This window comes from Emys orbicularis, chromosome 16 (assembly GCF_028017835.1).
Source record: "Emys orbicularis isolate rEmyOrb1 chromosome 16, rEmyOrb1.hap1, whole genome shotgun sequence".
Lineage (NCBI taxonomy): Eukaryota > Metazoa > Chordata > Testudines > Emydidae > Emys > Emys orbicularis.
Window position 1 is genome coordinate 4477826 of NC_088698.1, and position 23405 is coordinate 4501230.

General features: G+C 65.2%; 1 protein-coding gene across 1 annotated transcript; it reads left to right on the forward strand.

Moving 5' to 3' along the window:
* Positions 1-699: 699 nt before the first annotated feature.
* Positions 700-23333, forward strand: INPP5J (inositol polyphosphate-5-phosphatase J). The gene is made up of 13 exons (XM_065417954.1): positions 700-804; positions 2359-3182; positions 5052-5162; positions 8493-8601; positions 10168-10284; positions 10376-10551; positions 12894-13005; positions 14591-14700; positions 15439-15628; positions 15812-15949; positions 21104-21181; positions 22126-22230; positions 22653-23333. The coding sequence occupies exons 1-13, from the start codon at positions 700-702 to the stop codon at positions 23331-23333; spliced, it is 2856 nt and encodes a 951-aa protein (XP_065274026.1).
* Positions 23334-23405: the final 72 nt, after the last annotated feature.

The following is a 23405-nucleotide window of genomic DNA, read 5'->3' on the forward strand; positions in this document are numbered from 1 at the left end:
ATCTCCAGGGGCATCGGGGGCTCCTGCTTCAGCTGGTCCAACAGGGTCTCCCTGCCCCTTCTGGGGTGGGCCCAGGGGGGTCGTGGCCAGCTTGGCAATCCTCTGCCAACCTGCATCACAGCGCCTCCTAGTGCCCCACTGCGGCAATGGGGTCAGCACTGGCTGCAAGGGGAAAGTGTCCCCACCCCTCTCCGTACAGCACCGCGCCCCCTAGTGCCACGTGCGTCTGATGGGGGCGAGTTTTGCCCCTGACACCCTGTTCTGCGCAGAGCCCGGCGTGTGATGAGGCCCCAGCTCCCGGCCAGTGTGGGACTCCGAGCTCTGCCAATCCTGCCGACAGCGCCAGGACCGGCCCCGCTCTGCTAAATGCCGATGTCCCCGAGAACCCCAGAGGGGCCCCCAGTGCCTGCTCAGCTCAGCGTCTCCGCCAGTCCCGTGCCAGTGGGGCAGAGCGGCAGCGGGTGCCCTCACCCGGGGAGCAGAGCCTGCGGTGGCAGCTGTGCCAGCCCGGGGCAGGGCAAAGGGCTCCCAGCGCCCCCTTTCTGCTTGCCCAGCCGGCTGCCCTCCTGGCTGGCAGCGCTCGGTGGCACCCTGATGGGCTCCTGCGCCTTTAAATCCGCCAGCAGGTTGCGGGGCTGATGACATCACTGAGTCCCTGGGCTGCAGGAGGGAGCTGAGAGCATCATCGGGGAGGCAGCGATGGAGCCGCCGAGCCGCAGCAGCCGGAGGCCGGGGCCGGGGCCGGGGAGGAGCAGACCCGCCGGCCCGCAGGCTGCGGCAGAGCCCTGCGGCAGCCACCGCAAGGTAAGTCCCGCGGGCAGCCCGGGCGCACCTGAGCCGGGGGAAATGGAGCCTCCTCGCAAGAGCCGGGAGCGCTGCCCCCCGGGGTGCCCCGAGTGCCGGTCCCTGCTCGGACCTGCCGTGCGCTCTGGGGCCGGGCCGTGCGCTCTGGGGCCGGGCCGTGCGCTCTGGGGCCGGGCCGTGCGCTCTGGGGCCGGGCTGCCCCTGGAGCCCTGCGGGGCGAGTGAGGCCGGGGCCCTGCTGCTAGGACTGTTAGTCCGATGACCCCAGGCTGCCCCCCGGCTCCGGTCCCTCGCACACCTGCGTGAGGGGCCGGCTGGCCTGGCCGGGGTCCCACGCACCTGTGGCCCAGGCGGGGGAGCTGGTTCCCGCTGGCAGCACCAGCCGACCTCTCGCCCACCTGGTGACAGACTCGCTGGTTTTGGCAGGTGAGTCAAATGATGGCTGGTTTCTCCCCCGCCGCCCCCAGGCCGGGGGAAGGCGGGGGCCTGGGCTGAGCTATTTTCATGGCCGGTTAGTGGAGGAGCCAGAGCTCTGGAGAGGCGGGGGAGGTTGGGGGGCTGGGTCCCCGAGGGAGTAGAACCCAGGAGACCTGCCTGGCGCTCCCCAGCGGGACAGCTCTGCCCGGGGCAGGAAAGAACCTGGTGATGTGGAGGGTCTGGCTGGCTCTGCTGTCCAGTGCCCCCCATCTCTGAGCCCCCTGGGGGGATTTCATTGCTTTGAGCCAGGCGCGGGTGGCTCCAGGAGCTTGGCCTGTCATGGTGCCCCCGCCCTGCTGCGAGCGCTGCCCGAGCTGACACCCAGCACCCGTGTTACCCAAGAGCCAGCCGGCCTCTTACTCTTCCCCTTCCTGCCAGCAACGGCAGACGTTCCTGGGGCGAAAAGCAGCCCCTGCCTTTGGAGGGAGCCAAGCGGCCGTGGGGTCCCGTGCCCGATGGGCCAGCAGCCCCAAAGTGGGGTCCCCGGTATGGGAAGGGTTACGGGAACGGTGCAAGTGTCAGCAAGTCTGAGCCGGGCTGGAGAGGGGAAATGAAGGGCATGGAGGGGCCATGTGAGTGCAGGGCTCCATGGAGGGAGAACGGTGCCTCGCTCCCCAGGTGCCAGCGACTCGCTGCCCAGCCCCCTGCCGGCAGGTGGGACATCCCGTCAGCCCCACAGTGCAGAAAACCAGACAGGAACTGGGTTCCCAAGGTTGATGCTTTTCACACGAAGGGGCCTCACGTTGGACACTGAGGCCAAGCTGTTCCCAGGGGGCCTGATTGTCCCTAAGAGCTGAGAGCTTGGCCCCCTCAGGCTGGGTGCCCGGAACTGCTAGGCCAAGTCCCGCTGGAAGGGGGGTGTCTCTGGGAGGGGGCATCCCTGGAAGGGGGTGTCTCAGGGTGTCCCGGGAAGGGGGGCATCTCTGAGAGGGGGCATCTCTGGAAGGAGTGTGTCTCTGAAAAGGAGCGCGTCTCGGGTGCCCCTGGAAGTGGGGCATCCCTAGAATGAGTGTGTCTCAGGGTGCAGGGACAGCGTCCCAGGGGCTCACGCACTCCCTGTCTGTTCTCTCTCTCTCAGATGGAGCCGGCTCACCGTGGGAACAAGGACCAGGGACCGGCCTCAGCCATGGGGGCCCCGTCTCTATCGCCACGGGGCTCCATTACCGCCACCTCCCCGGGACCGTTTGCTCCTCTCGTGGCCCCGTTCGGTGCAGAGGGCTCAGTTCGGTTCCAGCCGGAGGGCTCCAGTGGGCCCATCTCAGCAGCGTACACTGGGGGGAACCTCCCCTTGGGGCACAGGGGCTCCAGGCCCGACACCCTCTTTGACCCTTTCCATCCCGTCTCCCCTCGCTCGCAGCCCGAGGGCTCCCAGCACGTGGGGCCCGAGGAGAGGTCCCCGGGCAGGCACAGCCAGCCCCAGGCCCTGGAGAGCAGCAGAGCCCAGCCCGACGGCTCAGGTGGAGTCCAGCTCTTCACCCTGCTGTCCCCGGTGGAGTTCCGCCCGCTGTCCCCGGGCACCGGCAGCCCCTCCTCCCACCCCAGCCAGTCGCCCAGCCGATCCGCGCTCCCTGAACTCTGCCCCCTGGATCAAGGGCCCTCCGGGAAGATGCTCCCTGTGGAGCGGAAAGAGCCACTCCCCAAGGCAGAGTCCAGTGACTACATCTCCGGGGGGAGAAGTGGCTCATCCCCCAGACCCGTGAGCCTCCCCAAAGCCATCTCCAGTGAGTTCCTCTCCGGGGGAAGGATCGGCCCCTCCAAGTCCATGACCCTGGCCAAGGCCGAGTCCGAGGAGTTCCCCTCGTACGGGAGGAGCAGCCCTTCCCTCGCCCTGCCTGGCTGCATGGACCCCTCCGAGACTTCCCTGAGCTGGCTGGGCAAGGCCAAGGAGAACGGCGCATTCCGGTGAGCGTGGGCTGCAGCGCTGGGGGGGGGGGGGAGGCAGTCTGCTCCCTGGGGGGCTGGGGAGCCTATTTCAGGGTCTGAGCGTGCTCGGAGCCCTGCTGCAGCGGGCTGGGGGGGGAGGGGGAACCGGGAGAGGCTCTGGCTGAGTGCCAGCACCGAGGAGCAGAGAAATGCCTCCCTCCGCTGCTCTCTGCAGGCGGCCCGCAGCATGCTCGGCAGAGTCGGGGCCACCAGCCCAGTCTGGATGGGCAGAGCCCTCTCTAGGGGGCTGGGGCAGGTGGGGCGCGTGCCACCTGCCTGCCGACTGCTCCTTGACCTGGCAGCAGCTGGGGATGTGATCCCGGTGCGGGGCTCAAAGGGCACCAGGGACAGTCGTGTACCTGTCTGTCCATCCAGCTCCCTAGCTTGGGAGCCTGCCTGCCCCATACACCCACCTTCTTCAGCAATGTCAACTGTCCGGTGGGGCTGGTGGGCCGGCTTCAGTGCCACTGCATGACTGATAGCAGCTCTGCGCCAGGAGAGCACGCACCTGCGCTGGGCTCCGGGCCCCTCTACACATCCCAGCCCTTCCCAAAGAGAGCCAGCAGGTGCTCCAGAGGGAACGGCCCGGCTTCCCCCAGATGCCAAGGCATTGCCTGCTCCTCTCTTCCTCCCCCAGGTCTGCAACATGCCTCAAAGCCAGGGCAGCAAACTCAGGCAGACCGTGGGGAGGGGTGTGGGCTCCAGTGTCTCCCCCCTGTTCCCCCCACACACCCCTCTCTCTCCTAGGAATTCGAGGGGACTGACTCTCCGGTAGGCAGCTCTCAGGCAGTTGAAGGCTTAGAGCCAAACCCAACCCCCTTGAACGCCACCCAGAATCCAACAAGCTCCTGGATCGGGGAGAGACCCACGAGAGACCCTGTTTCTGCACCAGCTTCCTGGCTGGGGTCAGCTGTAGCCTTGTGTGTGAGCCATGGCTACAGCCCGTCCCCGGGGGTTCAGATGCAGCCACTGCCCTACCCCACCTCGGTCCTCGGTCATCTTGTGCAAATGAGCTAGCGAGTCAAGTTACATTTTGCAAGTAATTTGCATGTCACTAGAACCACCAAGTCCCTCCCTGAGCAGTGGGGCAGAAGGAGCAGTCACGGGGCTGCACGACCTCAGGCAACTTGTTGGGGTGGGTCACTGGCAGCTGATACAACTGGGAATTAGCAGGCTCCTGGGGATGGGGGGCTGCAGGGAGCCTGGGGCCAGCCTGGTGCTGCTCTAGCCCGGCCCTGAGCCTGCAGGGCGAGGGGCAGAAGCTCCACAGTGGCCTCTAGTGGTCAAAAGACACAGCTGCAGGTAAAGGCCTTCCTGCCACCTAGCCGGGTGTGTGACAGTCCCGCTGAGGTGTGGCGTCGAGGCAGGGCTGAGCACTGGGCCTGCTGTGCCCTGGTGTGGACCTCGTGCCCCTGGGCTGGCACTAGCAGGGTGCTGAGAGCACTCGGTGCGTAGCATGCCCAGCGCGGTGTTCTTAGCAGCCGCTCCGTGCACTGGCAGAGCTCAGCTGAGCCCAGCGGTGCGGGATGCCCAGCGCGGTGTTCTTAGCAGCCGCTCCCTGCGCTGGCAAAGCCCAGCTGAGCTCAGCGGTGCGGGATGCCCAGCGCGGTGTTCTTAGCAGCCGCTCCGTGCACTGGCAGAGCCCAGCGGTGCGGGATGCCCAGCAGCCTCTTCCTCGGGCACGGCCTTTCCAGACACCTGCCGTGTTCATTAGTCTCTGTCGTGGCCGGTTCTCTCCCCTGCAGGGCAGCAGCTCCGAGGCAGAGGGGTAAGAGGACTGTGGAGGAGGGAGTGGGCCCGGGCACCCTTGTCCCAAAACCTGAGTGTGGCTCCCTTTGTCTTTCCAAGGATCACCGTGGTCACGTGGAACGTTGGCACAGCCATACCCCCGAGCGATGTGACATCCCTGCTGCACCTCAACACGGGCGACACAAACGACACCGACATGATCGTCATTGGGTAAGCGGTGCCTGGGCCGAGAGCTCCTCCTCGCCCCACTGTGGGGGTTGAAGGAGGCTGTCCTGCAGTAGGTGGGCCCCAGAGAGGCTAGCAGGGCACCGAAAGGAATTGTCCACTAGCCCAAGCAATGGGGCCTCTTTAGAAGCAGACAGATCCAGGTTCTGGTCCCAGCTCCCCAAGTGTGCATGCTGTTCCTGCAAGGAAGATGATTCAGAATAAAACACACAATAAAAATCTAACAGTAAAAGTCACCCAAACACTCTTTAACCCCCTGAAATCCACTCTGCAGCCCTCCTTGCTCCCCCGATCCCTGTGTGCCCAGCCCGTACAAATGCCCCTGCACCTCTCAGGATTGGGCCGTGGACAGTTCAGCGTCCCCTCCAAAGTCTCTCAGGAGCTTCTCCCTCTGCAATCAGCCCTTGGCCGTAGTAAGCAGCCCTCAAGGGCATGAATCCATTGTTCTGTTCAAGCTGGATTGGAGCCAGCCCCTGGTAACACTTAATACAGTTCTTAGCTATCGACCAGGCAGCTCCCAATACAACACATGGAGACTTTGTTGGCACGACAAGCCGGATGAGCGTTGCCAAAGTGCAAGAAAAAGACAGGCCCTTTGGGTACTATTGTAGTGGCTTACGTTAGCACCTAGGAACCCGAACTGAGATCAGGGCTCCATTGTTCAGAGACCTTCCAGGCCAAAGGAGGCTGCTTGTGGGCTTGGTCTCTCTCCTGCTGGACTCCCCCATCCAGGCTGGGGGTCATACACGCCCTGGGAGGTTCAATCCCCCGTGCCCGTCTGTGGTCACTGTCCATTCCTAGGGCTCTCCGGGTGCTGTGACACCTCTGGCCCACTTACCTGGCACTTTTTTAATCCCTGTCTGCTTTTTGATGAGACGTCTTCAACCAGCAGGTTCCCTAGGGAGGGTGTGAAATCCCCGTCACTGGAGGTTTAAGAACAGGTTGGACAAACGCCTGTCAGGGCTGGTCTAGGTTGACTTGGTCCTGCCGCAGCACAGGGGCTGGAGTAACTGACCTCCCGAGGTCCCTTCCAGCCCCACATGTCTATGAGGCAGCGTCTCCCACCATTTGCTTTGGTTAACAGCTGCCCGGGCCGAGCTGGGGCAGGCTGTTAATCATGCAAAGCCACTGCTGGTGCAAACCTGGGCAGAACTACAGTGGCTTGGAGGTGGCTGGGCCCCCCAAGCCCCAGACTGTTTAGTAACGCAGCAGCTGCATACGATGTGCACCAAGTGGCATTGCACATGCTTCTTGCATCTATTGAAGGCACCGAATTCCCTTAGGGTGCAGTTCAGGCCTGGGCTGAGAGCCTGCGAGAGGCCTACCCCATAAGCGGCCGTATGTGACCCCGAGGCCTTTCCCAGGCTCTCGGCACAGGACGGACTTGCACCTTCCGAGAGCACCCACTGCCCCGCATCTCTCCACGCACTGCTTGTCTCTTCCCGTCTCAGATCCCTGCAGCCAAAGCAGAGCGCCCAAATCTCCTTGAACGTCTGTGGGATTTGGGTGCCTGACTCTCCTTGGCTCTTTTTGCCAGTCCCAGCCTTCCTCACTCCCCTTTGCCAGTGCGGCCTGTGTAATCGCCTCAGCCCGACCCAAAGGGAGGCTGGTGCTTCCTCTTGGTGGGGGATGCTGGCGTTGTGGCCAGTTAAAGTCTGGCTTGGCAGTGGCAGTGGAATAGCCAGGGCCGTGCCATGGACTAGACATCATTGGCTAAGTATCTCTGGAGACCCCTCCCAGGGATCAGAGAGGCGGGTGTGCCACTTCGCGGATGGACTGTGCTGTCAGTCACACTTGGTAGGAAGGGGCCCTTTATAAAGGGTTAACCTGTCTTAGGGTTTTTTCCTGCTGCCCGTCACCATAGCATCTGGGTGCCTTCTACATGAAATCAATAGCAATAGCCAAGCCACTAATGGAGTTCATGGAGTCTCTGGCATTTCTCCCTTTTCCGGGGTCAAAACTCTGGGACGGTTCTTGGTTTTGACTTTCTGTTTCAGATTTTTTTTTCATAGCATTTAAGGCCAGACGGGGCCATTAGATCATCTACTCTGACCTCCTGTATACCACAGGCCATTGAGTGTCACCAGTTACCCCTGTCCTGAGCCCCAACTTGTGATTGACTAAAGCATCTTCCAGAAAGGCATCAGCCAGCCTGGATTGGAAGACATTGAGAGATGGAGAATTCAGCGCTGCCCTTGGCAGTCTGTCCCAGTGGTGAACCACCCTGGCCGATAACATTCACTGTAGGAGTTCCCCTGTGAGATTCGTTGGGAGGATTAGGGGTGCCAGTGTTGGGGTGCAGGGGAGACAGAGTTGCCCCAGTCTCCTAGCAGAAAGGCTTTCCCAAAGAGGAAGGTTTTGTGGCATTTCCTGAAGACGCTTGGACTCTGGTCTCCTCTGGAAAGTTGTTCCTAGCACCTCGTTGGAGAACACTTGGTCTCCTGCACTTTGTGTGGAGCTTGTCAACGACCGATGTTTTAATAAATGTTTAATTGATCGTTGGAGACCAGCAGGTCAATTGGTTGCTTATGAGCGTCTATAGCCTCTTCTACTGACGGACTTATAAGCAGCTGAGGCCGATATTTCTTTATAACGTCTGTCAGTCACCCCTGAGCCTCTCGCCCATTTCAGAGCGGCACCGTCACACCAGCTGTGACTGGATGTCTGTGTCAGGATGAGCCTTTGAAAAGTCGTCGTTAGCCTGATTCTTCCCTTGCGGGAAATGAGGCCGGGGTTCCCAGGCGCGCAGCATGTCAGGGCCGCAGCCCGTCTGAGGCTCTTAGTCCCTGGCAGGAGGGTGGAGCTCAAGGCTGGGTGTTAGGGCTCCCTGGTCTCCTTGGACAGGCTCCCCCAAAGCAGAGCCATGCCCTCGGGTTAGTGCCCGGCTGGCAATCCGTTGGGAATCGCACAGACTCTTGGGACGTCTCCAAGGGCAGCGTTCGTTACTGTGGGAGGCAACAGCTTCTGTCGTCTGGTGCATGTAGCTTTGTGTGACTACGGGCACAGCACCCCCGTGGGGTCCCCAAGACCCCAGCCTGGCGGTTAAGCCCCACCCTGCTGGCTGTAGTGTTTGACTCGCCCTTAGCTGCCTGCTGGGCACAGCGCAGACACCCCCTCCACTGCCAGCGGCAGGGACTCTCCCGGGGGGATTTCCATCTCCCTGCTCCCTCCAGCACTGGGCCTCTGCCCCTGTCTGAGGGAGCTGCCCCAGCTGGGATCCAGACAGTCTCCTGGCAGGGAGCAGTGCCCGCTGGCTGGAGGGCTGCTGGGGAGTCTGCCCAAGCCTGCCATCAGACCTGTCTGTCTCCCTTCCAGGCTGCAGGAGGTGAACTCCATGATCAACAAGCGCCTGAAGGACGCCCTCTTCACAGACCAGTGGAGTGAGCTCTTCATGGACGTGCTGAGTCCCTTCAACTTTGTATTGGTAGGGGGGGGTTGGGCTCGAAGGTCTGCTTGGTTTGGGCAGGAAGCTGATTAAATCAAACTGGGGACCCCACCCAGGAGTGCAGGCAGCCAGGGCCTCCCTACGCCTTTCCCCCCAAGCCTGGCAAGCTGACAGTTCCCCATCCTGGATATCAGGGTCTCCCTCGGGGGCGGGATTTGAAGGAGACTGCTCTAACCCCTAGACAATGCACAGGGATAGCAAGGCCCTGCCACCAGTTCATTGGGTTACTCTGGGCAAGGCCCTTCCCTGCTCTCTGCCTCAGTTTCCCTCATTGCACCACGGAGAAGTGACACCCTGGCCCACCTTTGCAAGGTACTGAGAATCCGGGACATGAGGCGCTTCTTGTTCCATGGGTGTCCCCTCAGTGCCGTTTGGGGTACTTCTTTGAATTAAAGGGATGAGGTCGAAGAGTAGAGGGGAGCCGGTGGGGAGTCAGGAGTGGGGTGCGCAGGAGAACATACAAAGCTCATGACAGTGGTATCTGGGGCCAGGCACCGTCCATGGGCTTCTACCTGTGATCTTCACACTCCCGGCCCCCTTTGTGCGTGTCCTCACAGCTGTCTCCATGGCAACTTGAGACTGGGAGGTCACAAGCACAGTTAAACTCTTCTGATGGGGGGGGGTCCCAGCTGCTGGGGGGGCAGGGCTGTCTCTGGCTCCTCCCTGCCTGAGGGCTGGGGGTGTAACTCTACCTGGGCCCAGGAGTGGAGGGCAGGTCTTCCCCAGCAGCACAAGGGTGGGGGCTGCTCTGCCATGGGGGCCTGAGCCCACCCCATCTCCAGTGGATCTACCCCATGGCCCGGAGCCCATGGAGCTGCCCTGTCCCGTCCCATGGCCCTGCGGCTCACAGCGTTCACCATCATGCCTGCCTGGCCAGCGCAGCATATCTCCCCGTCATGCTGGCCCCTCGCTGGCCCACGGCCCCCGTTCCTTGTGGGGCCAGCACAGCCCCCAGCACAGTGCCTGTGGAGCCCTTGGCTTTGACCAGCCGGCCGTGCTCTGGCCTATCCGAAGTCCTAAGGACCAACCCCCATCCAGGGAGCTAAGCCCCGCTGGGCACTCTGGGGTAGCGCCTGTTGCCAAGAGACTGCTCTGCAGGGTCCGTTCCTGGGGCAGTCGTATGCTGGCGTCAGCCTGGCTGCACAGCGATTGCCTGGGAATGGACGCTGCAGAGCCGGGCGCCGGCCAGGTACCAAATACAGGACAGGGTGGGTGCTCCCCGTCACAGCAAGTTGCACGGACCTGTAGCCTGTGGGGTCTGCATGCTCGGGGTGGCTGCCATCTGCTCTGGCTGGCGCATAAACACCCCTCAGCGCTGTGCCAGCCCTGCCCCTGGGAAGGTGGATCAGTGCCATCAGCCCTGTCTTGCAGATGGGGAGTCTGAGGCAGGCAGGGGCAGGGACTGGCCGAAGGGCACCTGGGCAGAGCCGGGATTCTAGCTCAAGTGCTGGCGCAGCCCTGCACCTCAGCCCCACGTCCCCTGCCATGCAGGGGCAAAGCTCTGGGCTAGCTGCCCCGCTTCACGCCCTTCTCTCCCTGTCGCAGGTGAGCACGGTGCGGATGCAGGGTGTGATCCTGCTGGTGTTTGCCAAGTACTATCACCTCCCCTTCCTGCAGGACATCCAGACGGACTGCACCAGGACCGGGCTGGGCGGCTACTGGGTGAGGAGGGTGCTGCGGCAGGGGTGGGGGGACGTGGCTCCGGGGAGGCTCCCCTCCCCCGATGACACAGCTTGGGTTCCTCTTGGAGCAGGGCAACAAGGGCGGGGTCAGCGTGCGGCTTTCCGTCTTTGGCCACATGGTCTGTTTCCTGAACTGCCACCTGCCGGCTCACCTGGAGAAGGCCGAGCAGCGCAAGGAGGATTTCACCACCATCCTCAACATGCAGCAGTTCGAGGGGCGCGCAGCCAACGGCATCCTGGACCACGAGTATGTACCCCCCCCACACCCTGCTCCTTCCACTTCCTGTCCCATCCCCCCCCAGCTCTGATTGGGGCTTGGAGCTGAGTCTGCGGCTCTACCCCTCTGAAACGGGCCGTGTCCCGCCCCCAGGAGCTCAGATGGGTCCAGCAGGGTTCCTAGGGGGGGCTGTGCTCTGGGAATCGCAAGCCAGCACCTCACCTGGGGAGTGCTGTGTGGTCCCCACGTGGTTCTGGGTCCTGCGCCTCCCTTGGCCCTTCAGTCCCAAGCCCAGCCGGGATTGCTTTGCAGCAGCCCCCTCTGGGTGTGCTGGGCACTGGGCCGTTCTCCTGCGCTGGCAGGTGGCTTCCTCCAGGCTAGCTGGGGGGCAGGGAGTCTGCTCCAGGCAGGGCTGGTGCAACCACTTAGGCAAACTAGGCAGCAGCCTAGGGCGCCTAGTGGTTGGGGGCGCCTAAAAGCCCGCTCAGGCGAGGAGGTGGAGTGGAGGTGAGCTGGGGCGGGGAGGGCTGCCCACAGTAACGGGGGGGGGGGCGCACAGGGGAACCGCTCCCCGCCCCAGATCACCTCCACTCTGCCTTCTCCGCTGAGCACACAGCCCCCGCTCTAATTCTCCTCCAATCGGCGCCGCAAGCCTGCGAGGGGAGGAGAATTAGAGCGGTGCCGGCATGCTCAGCGGAGGAGGCGGAGCCGAGGTGAGCCTGGGCGGGCTCCCCAGGTGGGGTTAGCTGCCGCGGAGGGGGGCGGGGCTCCCTGGGCGCGGTTAGCTTCCACGCGGGGGGAGTCTCCCCAGGCAGGGTTAGCTGCCGTGGAGGCGGGCTCCCTGGGCGGGGTTAGCTTCCGCGGGGGAGGAGGGGAGAGTCTCCCTGGGCAGGGTTAGCTTCCGTGGGCGGGGGGGGTTCCTCCCCAGGCGGGGTTAGCTGTGGGGGGGGGGAGAGCTGCTGTGGGGGGCTCCCCAGGCAGGGGGGGGGTGGGCTCCCCGGGTGGGGGGCTGGGTTAGCTGCCGCGGGGCGGGGTTAGCTGGGGGGGGGAGGGCGCAAGGTGGCTTGCACCGGCCCTGGCTCCAGGCCTGTCAGGTTGTGGTTTGCTCTGCCCGCTCCCCACCCATGCTCTAGTGCTCGGTGCTAGCAGGGCTGCAGGCCCCGAGACGGCCCCACCAGCCGGCACCTGGCAGTGGAAATTTCCACCCCGGGTTCGCGCTCTCCCATTTGATCCATGGAAAGTCTGCTGATCTGAGTAGAAGGTTTCGGCTCATTATCCCCAGGGCTGCTGGGCCCCGCACCTGAGCCGCTCCAGCAGCGGAGCAGCAGGGCTGGCAGCCGGCCAGCGCGTTATCGGCAAAGCACTGACCTACATTCCCTCGCCCGCACGGCTGGGCTGCTGAGAGCGCCTGCGCGGCTGGGTGAGATTGACTCCTGTCCCCAGGCCTCCCTGTGCCAGAGCCACGCGTCCCGGCTCCTGCTCGGCCCTGCCTGCCTGGGTGCCCCCCTGTGTGTCCAGGGCCCCTCCCAACACCCGCCATCCCAGGCCCCCTGTGCATCCAGGCCCGTACCCACCAGCGCTCTGTGCATCCAGGCCCCCCATGTGTCCAGGCCCCTGCCCTGCCCTCTGCAGCCCACAAGCTCCCAGAAGCCCAAGTTGAGACACAGCCCAGACCCCACCCTGCCAGCCCACTGCCCTGCTCCAGCTCCCCAGGCTGTGCCAGGGCTGGGGAGGTCCCAGACGCTAGCAGGTAAAGGGCTCCTGGCTCCTGCCTGCCTGGGAGCAGGCTGGAGGCCGGGTCGCATTGGGGCTCAGAGGGCAGCTCCAGGACTGCCTTCACCCCACCTGTCACCCTGGAGCTGGTTGGGGGGGCGAGGGGAAGCCCTGGCAGTGCTGCCGGAGGCCCAGCTTCTTTCATCCTGTCCCCGGAGCCCTGGCTGCTAGACCGAAGCTTTCCCCACCCCGCACCTGCGTTAAACTTCCCCAAGATCCCGTGACGCTGTGTCTCTGACCTGACCCGCTGGGAATCGTGCCCCATCACTCTGGGTGCTGCAGGGGGGGGCCCCGGCCTCCTTGGACAGGGCTATGGGAGCTGGTGTCAGGCAGGGACTTTCCCTCCCCACTGCCTTCCCCAGGACACTTCCCCGGGCGTCGGTTCTCAGAGGCAGCGCAGCCCAGTGGCTGGATCCCAGGCCCGGGAGCCAGGACTCCTAGCGCTCTCCTCGGCTGTCACTCAGTCACTTACTGCAAGCTCTGGAGGGAGTCGGGTCCCGTCTCCACGGGCCGCAGCTGGCCCACCCCTAGGGATGCTGTGTGGGGAGCACAGAGTCCCCTCTTCACCCTGGCCCTGCTCTCGCCCTCACTCTCCCCAGCATCGTCTTCTGGTTTGGGGACCTCAACTTCCGCATCGAGAGCCTGGACATCCGCTTTGTGAAGTACGCCATCGACAACAGCATCCTGAGCCAGCTGTGGGAGAAGGACCAGGTGAGCGGCCGGCCGGGCAGGTGCATCCCTTACTTCCTGTGCGGGCTCGGTTCTGAGGCGGTGCTGAACGGGGGCCGGCAGATACTCTCCTGCTTTCCTGCAGCCCCACCTACTAGGCGCTGAGGGCGACGTGGGGCCAAGGAGCCAGCGCCTCCCTAGGGCAGATATGAAAATCCAATCCCATCTGCCCGCAGCCGGGGGGCGGGGAGAGCTGCTCCCCTGGGGAATGAAAATCCCCAGCTGGGGCCCGCAGCTCCTTTGGGGAGGGGGAGGGCAAGAGGCTACCAGTGCTGCTTCCTCCTACCCCGGCTGCTGCCAGCCCAGAGCCTGTGGGGCATGAAGGGCAGGCGTGCCCCTGGGCCTGGGGGCAGGTTCCCTGCAGCACCAGCTGCCTCCGTGACCCTGCCGCAGAGCCCCCCCTGCCTACTGCCCTGCAGCGATGCGGCCACCCTGTGTTCTTGCTCCATGTACAAGGTAAAGTCCAAGTGCTGAATCCCCCTTAGGAAGAGATTGAAGGGGGCCGGGAGGGGGGCCGGGGTTCGGAAGAGGGTTGGGTTCTGGGGCTGCTCAGGAAAGCGATGTGCAAAGTGCCTCGTTCCTCCCTCTCCGTCCGCTCCCTGGGGTGTGGGTCAGAGCTACTTTAATCCTGTCCCGTTCGCCCTGCAGGGCCAGTTGGGTGCGGGGGAGCTGGGGCCCAGCCTGGCTTGTGCATCGCCAACTGAATTGCTCCCTGCATTCCCAGTGCACAATCTCTCTTGTCGATGCATAAGCCCAGCATGACTCAGAGCCTGGGGGAGAGAGGGGGCCGGGCGGGGGGCCCTGGGGGAGAGAGGGGGCCGGGCGGGGGCCTGGGGGAGCGTGGGGGCTGGGTGCGCTCCCCTGGGGGAGCGTGGGGGCTGGGCGGGGGGCCACGGGGCAGCGGCAGGGAGCCCCAGGGGAGTGTGGGGGCCAGGCGGGGGGAGATGCATCTCTGTATTGATGGGCTCTGAGGTTGATGCGAGACTGTAATCGCTGGGCTCTGGGCATGCACGGAGCTGCACTAAGGCTGGGCAGAGAGCACAGGAGCCGCCTGGCACTCCTAGATGCTTGTGCTTGGGGCAAAGTCCTCCCAGCCTGGCCTGTGTTGCCGGGAGCTGTGGGGACATATTTGCATGAGGATCCGAATCTTGCCGCCTGCATCCGTGCTCTCAGCTGGGGCTCCAAGGGCAGGAACAGGTGTTGGCTGAGCTCCCCAACCCTGAGTCTGCAGCCTGTCCTCCCCTGCGCTCCAGGGAACAGCCACTGGGGCTCCCCAGGGCAGGTGTTAATGGCAGGCTCAGCTCAGTCTCCGGGGCTGCCCCCAAAAGAGGATGAAGGGGGGAGGGGAATCACCAGGGTCATGGGCTCCCCGATCCCCATCCACTCAAGCCCAGAGCCCCACTCCAGCCACCCCCTGACTCCAAGCCCCTCCCCAGGGTCAGCAGCCATGTTCCCGTCCTTGGAGGGGGTCAGGAGCTGGGGGCGGGGGGCTGCAGGGGCTGGAAGGGAGGCCTGTGTGAATTGCACTGCCAATGGCTGTCCATTCAACCTTGATCCCCTCCCCCAGCTGAACATCGCCAAGGGCACCTGGCCCATCCTGAGCGGCTTCCAGGAGGGGCTCCTCAACTTCCCGCCCACTTTCAAGTTCGACGTGGGCACCAACCAGTATGACACCAGGTAGGGGTGTGGCGCAAGCGACTTGCCTGCCGCGGGGAGGGAGAGGCGGAGGAGAGGACTGGGGGGCCTAGCAGTGAGAGCGGGCACTGGGTGTTTTGAACTCTGGAATAGGGGTACCATTCTCCTCACTGCAGGATGCTGGCACTTGGCTGGGGACACAATACAAGCAGGGAGTGTTACTGAAGCAGTTTCTGCATGGGGGCTGGGGACGGGGCTCCAGGATGGGGGGCATAGGGCAGGCACACCATTGTGGGGAGGATATGGCAGGATACATCAGCATGGAGCGTACGGGCGGCCGTGTTGGCGCGGGGGGCATGGAGACAGGTGGAGCATACGGGCGCGGGGGGCATAGGGACAGGCGGAGGGGATGGGCGGCCGTGTCGGCGCATGAGGCATAGGGACAGGTGGAAGGTACGGGTGGCCGTGTTGGCGCAGGGGGCATGGAGACAGGTGGAGTGTACGGGCGCGGGGGTATAGGGACAGGCGGAGGGGACGGGCGGCCGTGTCGGCGCGGGGGGCGGAGGGGACGGGCGGCCGTGTTGGCGCGGGGGGCATGGGGCTTGTCATGGGGGAGGCTGCAGTCACTCTGTGCCGGGGAAACCCTGCAGTTGCACCAGGGAGCATCCCCAAGTTGTGCTCCGTTCCCCGCCCCCAGGGCCTGCGCTGGGGCGGGGGGCGGTTTGCAGGGAGACCCCTTTGCCCTGTGCCAACTGAACGGTGCCCACCTGTGCCACACAGCGCCAAGAAGCGGAAACCAGCCTGGACCGACCGCATCCTCTGGAAGATCAAGTCCTGCGATGCCCCGCACAACCCCGGCGGCCGGAGGCCCAGCAGGACCAGCCTGGCCGTGACCCAGCTCTGCTACTGCAGCCACATGGAGTACGTGGTGAGCGATCACAAGCCTGTGGCTGCCATCTTCGCCGTGCAGGTGAGTCTGTCGCCTCCTCTGGAGCTCCCCAGCAGGGCTGGCCGGCTCTCCCCAGCCCTAGTCTGGGTCTGCTGGAGCGGCTCTGGGACGGCCCCCCCGACGGCGGCGCTTGGCAGCGTTGGCAGAGCTTCCCCTTCAGGGGTGCCGCTGCCCCCGCTCACGCCCTGTGCTTCTCCCTGGCAGTTTGCCTCCAAGACCGACAAGCCCTTGGTTGAGATTCAAGTGGCCGATGAGTGGTCCAGACCCGAGCAAGCCATTGTCCGATACAAGATGGCCACCGTCTTCCACAGGAGCTCCTGGGACTGGATAGGTCTCTACCGGGTAAGGGGCTGCACTGCGGGTGGGGGCGGGTGGGCTGAGTGCCGGAGGGGCAGGGTGTGGGGCCCACCTGCGGGTGCTCCTGGCCTCTCTGCTGGGTCCTTCCCTGGCTGCTGCATAGGGGTGTGCAGGGGGAGAGGGGTGGCTGGGAGTGTGAGGGGGAGCAGGCCCAGGTGGCTGGGGGATGGCAAGAAGGCAGGTGTCTCCTGCCCTTGGAGGTGGAGATGGAGGGTGCGGGCTCCACGGGGCTCCTCCCTCCCTCCCCAGCCCCCAGAGTTCCACACCCCAAAAGAGCTGTGCCCCCCCCTGGCAGTAGCTCCCACCCCCTGCGTCTGTGCACTCAGCAGGTGAATGGGGGGCGCTGCGGGGCTAGGTGCCTGTTACAGGGGTGCCCTCCTGAGGGGCAGAGCTGTCCTGTGGGAGCACCGGCTTTGCCACTCGGAGCCAGGCTGTCCTGCCTCTCTAAGCGGCCACTGCCTGCTGCCCCTTCTCCTCCTGATGCGCCCGCCCAATGGGGTGAGCTGCCCATGGCCTGAAGCAGGGGAGCCGACCCCCCTGGTGCTGGCATCCCTGGCTACAGTGCCGCCCGGCAACCAGCCGCCGTGTGTGCCGGGGCCCTGTGAGCATGGACCCCAGGGGAGCCCCAGCGGGCCGCAGGTGTCCTTGGCACTGTGCAGCCGGCTCGCAGGGTGAGCCTGCACCTCGCCTGGGTGTCTCCTTACCAGGGCCGGCTCCAGCATTTCTGCCGCCCCAAGCAAAAAAAAAAAAAAAAGCCGCGATCGCGACCAGCAGCGGCAATTGGGGGGGGGGAAAAAAGCCGCGATCGGCGGCGGCAGTTCAGCGGCAGGTCCTTCGCTCCTAGAGGGAGTGAGGGACCTGCCGCCCCCGAATTGCCGCAGATGCCGCCCCTCTCCCTTGGCCGCCCCAAGCACCGGCTTGTTAAGCTGGTGCCTGGAGCCGGCCCTGCTCCTTACAGCTGAGGGCGGGCCTCGGGCGCAGGAGCGGGGCAATGTGACTTTCAGCTCCCCCTGGGCCGAGCTGGGGCTGCGGGGGAGGGCTGTGCTGCGAACCTGATCCCCTGGCAGAGAGACTCCAGCAGCCTGCAGGCAGGGCCGGCTTTAGGCCGATTCAGCCGATTCGGCTGAATTGGGCCCCGCGCCAAGAGGGCCCCGCCCGCTGCAGCTCTCCACCCCGCCCCCAGCTCACTTCCCCCTCCTCCCCTCCCCTGACGGGAAGTCTGAAAAGGAGCAGGGGCGGGCCGGCAGCAGCACAAGGTAAGCTGGGGTGGTGGGGGCGCGAGAAGGGCTCCGGGGAGGCGCCGCCCGTTCCCGCCGAGCACGCAGGCCCGGGTCTGGTCCGGCCCCCGCGGCGCGGCCCGGGTCGGGTGTGGCCCGGCTCGGGTCGGCTCCGGCCCGGCCCCCGCGGCGCGGCCCGGGTCGGGTCTGGCCCGGCTCGGGTCGGCTCGGGTCGGCTCCGGCCCCGGCCCGGCCCCCGCGGCGCGGCCCAGGTCCGGCCCCGGCCCGGCCCCCGCAGCGCGGCTCCCGGACCCAAGCCCGGCAACCCCGGCCGGAGCGTGGCTCGATTCCTGGGGGCGGGGCTTGCAGCAAGCCCGGCCCCCAGGAATCGGGCCCCGCTCTTGCTAAGGCCGGCCCTGCCTGCAGGGATCGCCTGCCCCCAGCCAGCCACAGTGTGGGACGCACGCGTCGCCTTGCACCCCTCGGCAGGATCTCTGCTTCCCACGCTGGGGCCAGGCTCTGCTCCCTGGGCCCTGCTGTCCAGGCCCCGGCTTCCTAGGCTCACTGGGCCAGGTTCCCCCCTGGGGGTAACTCCCTTGGCTTCAGTGTGTTCAGCCCAGGGAGGAGTCTGGCCCCTCTTCCTAGCAGGGGCCGTCCCTCTTCTCCTGTTCACCCCTGGTGGGGCAGCAGGGACTGCCCCCTTGACCCTGCTGCTGACTGGATTCCCCAGGGGCTCGGGGGTCCCCTGGGTTACAGCCGCCTGCTGCCGCGTGCCAAGGCCCTGCCCTGGGTGCCGCTGCGCTGGGTCCGTGCAGCCGAGGAAGAAGGGGGGGCTGGGGCAGAGCGTGCTCTTCGCTAACAGCTCCAACCCGAGGCCCTGCTGCTACGGCAGGAGCATGGCTGGAAGTGAAGGAGGGGACGTGGCCCCCGCTCCAACACCCGACGGGCGAGCCCAGGCCCCGCTAGCGCTCGGGGCTGGGGTGGCTGGCCAGGGGCACAGCCGCCCTGTGGTGAGGAGAAGGGGCAGACTCCTGGGCCAGCGTCTCCTCTGATTCGGGTGCCTCGGTTCCTGGATGCCCAGCCGGGGACTGGGACTGGGGGGTGGGGGCGAGGGCCTGCGGCTCCGCCGACTTGTGCACAAAGGGGAGTCTCACCATGCATTGTGGATTGGGAGCCCCGGGGCCGGGGAAGAGAGCCCCTCGCAGCTCAGAGCCCGCAAGGTGCATCGAGGGCAAACCCTGGGGGTTCAGAAAGCTCAGGACTTTGGGGCTGTGGCTGGTGGCGGGGGGTGGGGGGGCCGAGCCTAGGCAGTGGGTGCTCAGCACCTCTGAAAATTTGGCCGTGTGTGTCTTAAATGGAGCCCCCAGATCAGGCTGGGTTGTTGGCAGAGGCTGGCTGGGAGCTGAGGGTTGGCTCTGGGGGTATGACCAGGCCGGGTCGGGGTAGGCTCTGGGGGTATGACCAGGCCGGGCTGGGGTTGGCTCTGGGGGTATGACCGGGTCGGGGTAGGCTCTGGGGGTATGACCAGGCCGGGCTGGGGTTGGCTCTGGGGGTATGACCGGGTCGGGGTAGGCTCTGGGGGTATGACCAGGCCGGGTCGGGGTTGGCTCTGGGGGTATGACCAGGCTGAGAGCTGAGGGTTGGCTCTGGGGGTATGACCAGGCCAGGTCGGGGTAGACTCTGGGGGTATGACCAGGCCGGGTCGGGGTAGGCTCTGGGGGTATGACCAGGCTGGGTCAGGGTAGTCATGCTCTGGAGTTAGGGGTCAGAATCAAGCAACCTGGGGTTAGAGGTCAGGGATTAGAGTTGGGCATGGTCTGGTGATAGGGTTGGGGTCAGTGTGGCTGGGTTAGGGGTCAGGGTGGGGTCAGTGTTAGGTGCACGCTGGTGCGGGTTGGGTTGTGCAGGTCGGTGTTACAGGGGTGTGGGCGGGGTTAGGAGTCGGTGTGAGGCACGCTGGTGCGGGTTGAGTTGTGCAGGTTGGTGTTACAGGGGTGTGGGCGGGGTTAAGAGTCGGTGTGAGGCACGCTGGGGGGGGTTGGGTCGTGCAGGTTGGTGTTACAGGGGTGTGGGCGGGGTTAGGAGTCTGTGTGAGGCACGCTGGGGGGGGGTTGGGTCGTGCAGGTCGGTGTTACAGGGGTGTGGGCGGGGTTAGGAGTCGGTGTGAGGCACGCTGGGGGGGGTTGGGTCGTGCAGATTGGTGTTACAGGGGTGTGGGCGGGGTTAGGAGTCGGTGTGAGGCACGCTGGGGCGGGGGTTGGGTCATGCAGGTCGGTATTACAGGGGTATGGGTGGGGTTAGGAGTCGGTGTGAGGCACGCTGGGGGGGGTTGGGTCGTGCAGATTGGTGTTACAGGGGTATGGGCGGGGTTAGGAGTCGGTGTGAGGCATGCTGGGGGGGGTTGGGTCGTGCAGATCGGTGTTACAGGGGTATGGGCGGGGTTAGGAGTCGGTGTGAGGCACGCTGGGGGGGTTGGGTCGTGCAGGTCAGTGTTACAGGTGTGTGGGCGGGGTTAGGAGTCGGTGTGAGGCACGCTGGGGGGGGGTTGGGTCGTGCAGATTGGTGTTACAGGGGTATGGGCGGGGTTAGGAGTCGGTGTGAGGCACGCTGGGGGGGGTTGGGTCGTGCAGATCGGTGTTACAGGGGTATGGGCGGGGTTAGGAGTCGGTGTGAGGCACGCTGGGGGGGTTGGGTCGTGCAGGTCAGTGTTACAGGTGTGTGGGCGGGGTTAGGAGTCAGTGTGAGGCACGCTGGGGGGGGTTGGGTCGTGCAGATTGGTGTTACAGGGGTATGGGTGGGGTTAGGAGTCGGTGTGAGGCACGCTGGGGGGGGTTGGGTCGTGCAGATTGGTGTTACAGGGGTATGGGCGGGGTTAGGAATCGGTGTGAGGCACGCTGGGGGGGGTTGGGTCGTGCAGATTGGTGTTACAGGGGTATGGGCGGGGTTAGGAATCGGTGTGAGGCATGCTGGGGGGGGTTGGGTCGTGCAGATCGGTGTTACAGGGGTGTGGGCGGGGTTAGGAGTCGGTGTGAGGCACGCTGGGGGGGGTTGGGTCGTGCAGATTGGTGTTACAGGGGTGTGGGCGGGGTTAGGAGTCGGTGTGAGGCACGCTGGGGGGGGTTGGGTCGTGCAGGTTGGTGTTACAGGGGTGTGGGCGGGGTTAGGAGTCGGTGTGAGGCACGCTGGGGGGGGGTTGGGTCGTGCAGGTCGGTGTTACAGGGGTGTGGGCGGGGTTAGGAGTCGGTGTGAGGCACGCTGGGGCGGGGGTTGGGTCGTGCAGGTCGGTGTTACAGGGGTATGGGTGGGGTTAGGAGTCGGTGTGAGGCACGCTGGGGGGGGTTGGGTCGTGCAGATTGGTGTTACAGGGGTATGGGCGGGGTTAGGAGTCGGTGTGAGGCATGCTGGGGGGGGTTGGGTCGTGCAGGTCAGTGTTACAGGTGTGTGGGCGGGGTTAGGAGTCGGTGTGAGGCACGCTGGGGGGGGTTGGGTCGTGCAGATTGGTGTTACAGGGGTATGGGCGGGGTTAGGAGTCGGTGTGAGGCATGCTGGGGGGGGTTGGGTCGTGCAGATCGGTGTTACAGGGGTATGGGCGGGGTTAGGAGTCGGTGTGAGGCACGCTGGGGGGGTTGGGTCGTGCAGGTCAGTGTTACAGGTGTGTGGGCGGGGTTAGGAGTCAGTGTGAGGCACGCTGGGGGGGGTTGGGTCGTGCAGATTGGTGTTACAGGGGTATGGGCGGGGTTAGGAGTCGGTGTGAGGCACGCTGGGGGGGGTTGGGTCGTGCAGATTGGTGTTACAGGGGTATGGGCGGGGTTAGGAGTCGGTGTGAGGCACGCTGGCGTGGGCAGGGGTCAGCACTGGGCACTCTCTGGGGGGCTGGGGACTGGTCCCGTCTAGCTCTCCACTGGGACTTCTCTCCCTGCAGGTGGGTTTCAGGCACTACAAGGACTACGTGGCGTATGTGTGGGCCAAACACGAGGACCCAGAGGGCGGCGTGTACCAGGTGTGTGAGCATGGTGGGGCCCAGCACAGCCCCCGTTCATGGCCATGCACCTAGCTAGCCCCCGCTGGCCGCTCCTTTTGCCTCTGCTTCCCAAGTACCCCACCGAGCCCCCCCTCTTCCCCCCACAACGGTGAGCGAGCCCTCCCTGCTGTGCCGAGCATCCGCGCCAGCCAGGTGAGCGTCAGTCTCTGAGAGAGCCTGGGGCTCTCGGGATCTCCTGGCCCATAGCGTCTTAGGGCAGCCTCCCTCCAGGCTGGGTGGAGCACGCAGCCCAATGGGAGGCAGCCATTGTTAGCAGGACATCCTGCACCAGAGGGGAGTTGTGCTGGGGGCCACCAGGTGTGTGTGGGGGGGGAGCTGGGGAACCAGCACCAGCCAGAGGCCAGGTGTGGGGCTTTACAGCTTGTAGGACAGTCCAGGGGCTGGATCCGTGAGTAGAGAGACAGCCACATGCCCAGTTGAGCCAGCCCCTCACAGCATGGAGACAGCCGCTGCCCTGTGGGCAGATGATCACACAATCCCATGCAAGCCACCTGACAGCCTGGAGCCTGGACTCCATGCCACAGCAGGAGCCAGGCCGTTGCCAACGGCTGCCGGTGGTGGTGATCTGCATTACAGTCTGTGCCCATGGGCCCTGGGTACCAGGCTCCCAGCGAGCAGGCACTCAGCCCCTTTGGCCTCTCGGCGCTCCTGCTCTCATGACTAGTGCCACGCCCCCTCTCAGCGCTGCCCAGGGCACTTCTCTGTCTGCCAGCTCTGCGTTCGCCTGTCCCCTTAGAAACACCCTTGGGCGCCAGACGTCCTTCCTGGGTACGCCAAGGGGCACTGTGATGGGCTGGGTGCTCCGCTGTGCCAGGGGTGGGGGTGGGCCAGGTGCATTGCAGGGCCCATCTCGTGGGGGTGGCACGGCCCCTGACGCTCCCTCGCTCTCCCCGGGGCTGTAGGTGGTGTTTTCGGAGGAGGCGCTCCCCAAAGGGAAGGGCGAATACATTCTCGGTTACTACGGCAACAACTACAGCAGCATCACTGGGGTGACAGAACCCTTCCAGGTGAGCAGCTTCCTGCCAGGCGTGTCCACAGGGGGCAAGACACAGCGGGGGGCGGGGGCACTATGCAGGTGGGGGTGGGGAGTGCTGTGCAGGTACAAGGGCATCAGGGTGGGGGAGAGGAGATGGGGGGGTGAGGGGGAGGGGAGCTCTGGGGGTGTGAGCTAAATTATATGGGGGTTCTTGGGGCCCCATGGCACCAGCTGCTGCCCAGACACCACAGAAGTTGGGCTGGCCTTGCCCTGAGTGGTGCTGTGACATGTCTATCCCCCCTCCCCCCTCCCTGGCAGCTGAACCCTCGGTGAAGGGAGGTGAGGGGCATGAGAGAGGGCGGACTGGGTATACTGCCTGCCCTGAGACACCCGCGCTCCCCATGGGGCAGCGCCAGCCTTGTCTCCCCGCTGACTGTCTCTGTGGGCGTGCAGATCTCGCTGCCCACGTCGGAAGAGGGCAGCAGCCAAACGGACAGCTCGAACGCCAGCTCCGAGGAGGAGGACAACAGCACCCTGGTCCTGCTGGCGCCCAAGTCCCGCAGCCCCAGCCCTGGCAAGATGAAGAGCCACCGGAGCCGCAGCCCCAGTCTCCCCAAGTTCCAGGGGCTCATCCTGAGGCCGACGAGCCGCGAACGGGGGGCCAGCCGCAGCCCGTCCCCGCAGAGCCGACGCCCCGTGAAGGGCGAGATCCCCAGCATCCAGCTGCCAAAGGAGGAGCCGCCCTGGCACAATGCCAAGAGCAAGGAGCCAGCGCGGGCTGCCGAGAGCCGGGAGAGCAGCCGTGCCCCCGGCTACAGGACTGTGGGGGAGCACTGCGGCACCTGGTGCCTCTCTGACGACAACCCCTTGGCCAGGGCCAACCCCAGGAACCTCGGACTGCTGCCCGCGCTCCGCCTGGAGACTGTCGACCAGGCCATGGGCCCAAGGCGGGCGAGCGCAGACCAGGGCTACCCTGCCAGGAGGATGAGCCCCACCAGCCCCACCGCCGGGGCTGCCAACCTGTTCAGCACCTCCCCCAAAGAGGGGAGCGGTTCCAGGGACAGCCAGGACCCCCTGCCAGCTGCGGCCGCCACTGGAGCCACTCAGGGCCGAGCAGCTGGCATCACGCTGTGACTGCTGGGCCTGGCCTCTGTGCGCCCATGTGCAACGATCCCCGTTGTGAGCTTGCCGTGTGCTTCCTCGTGT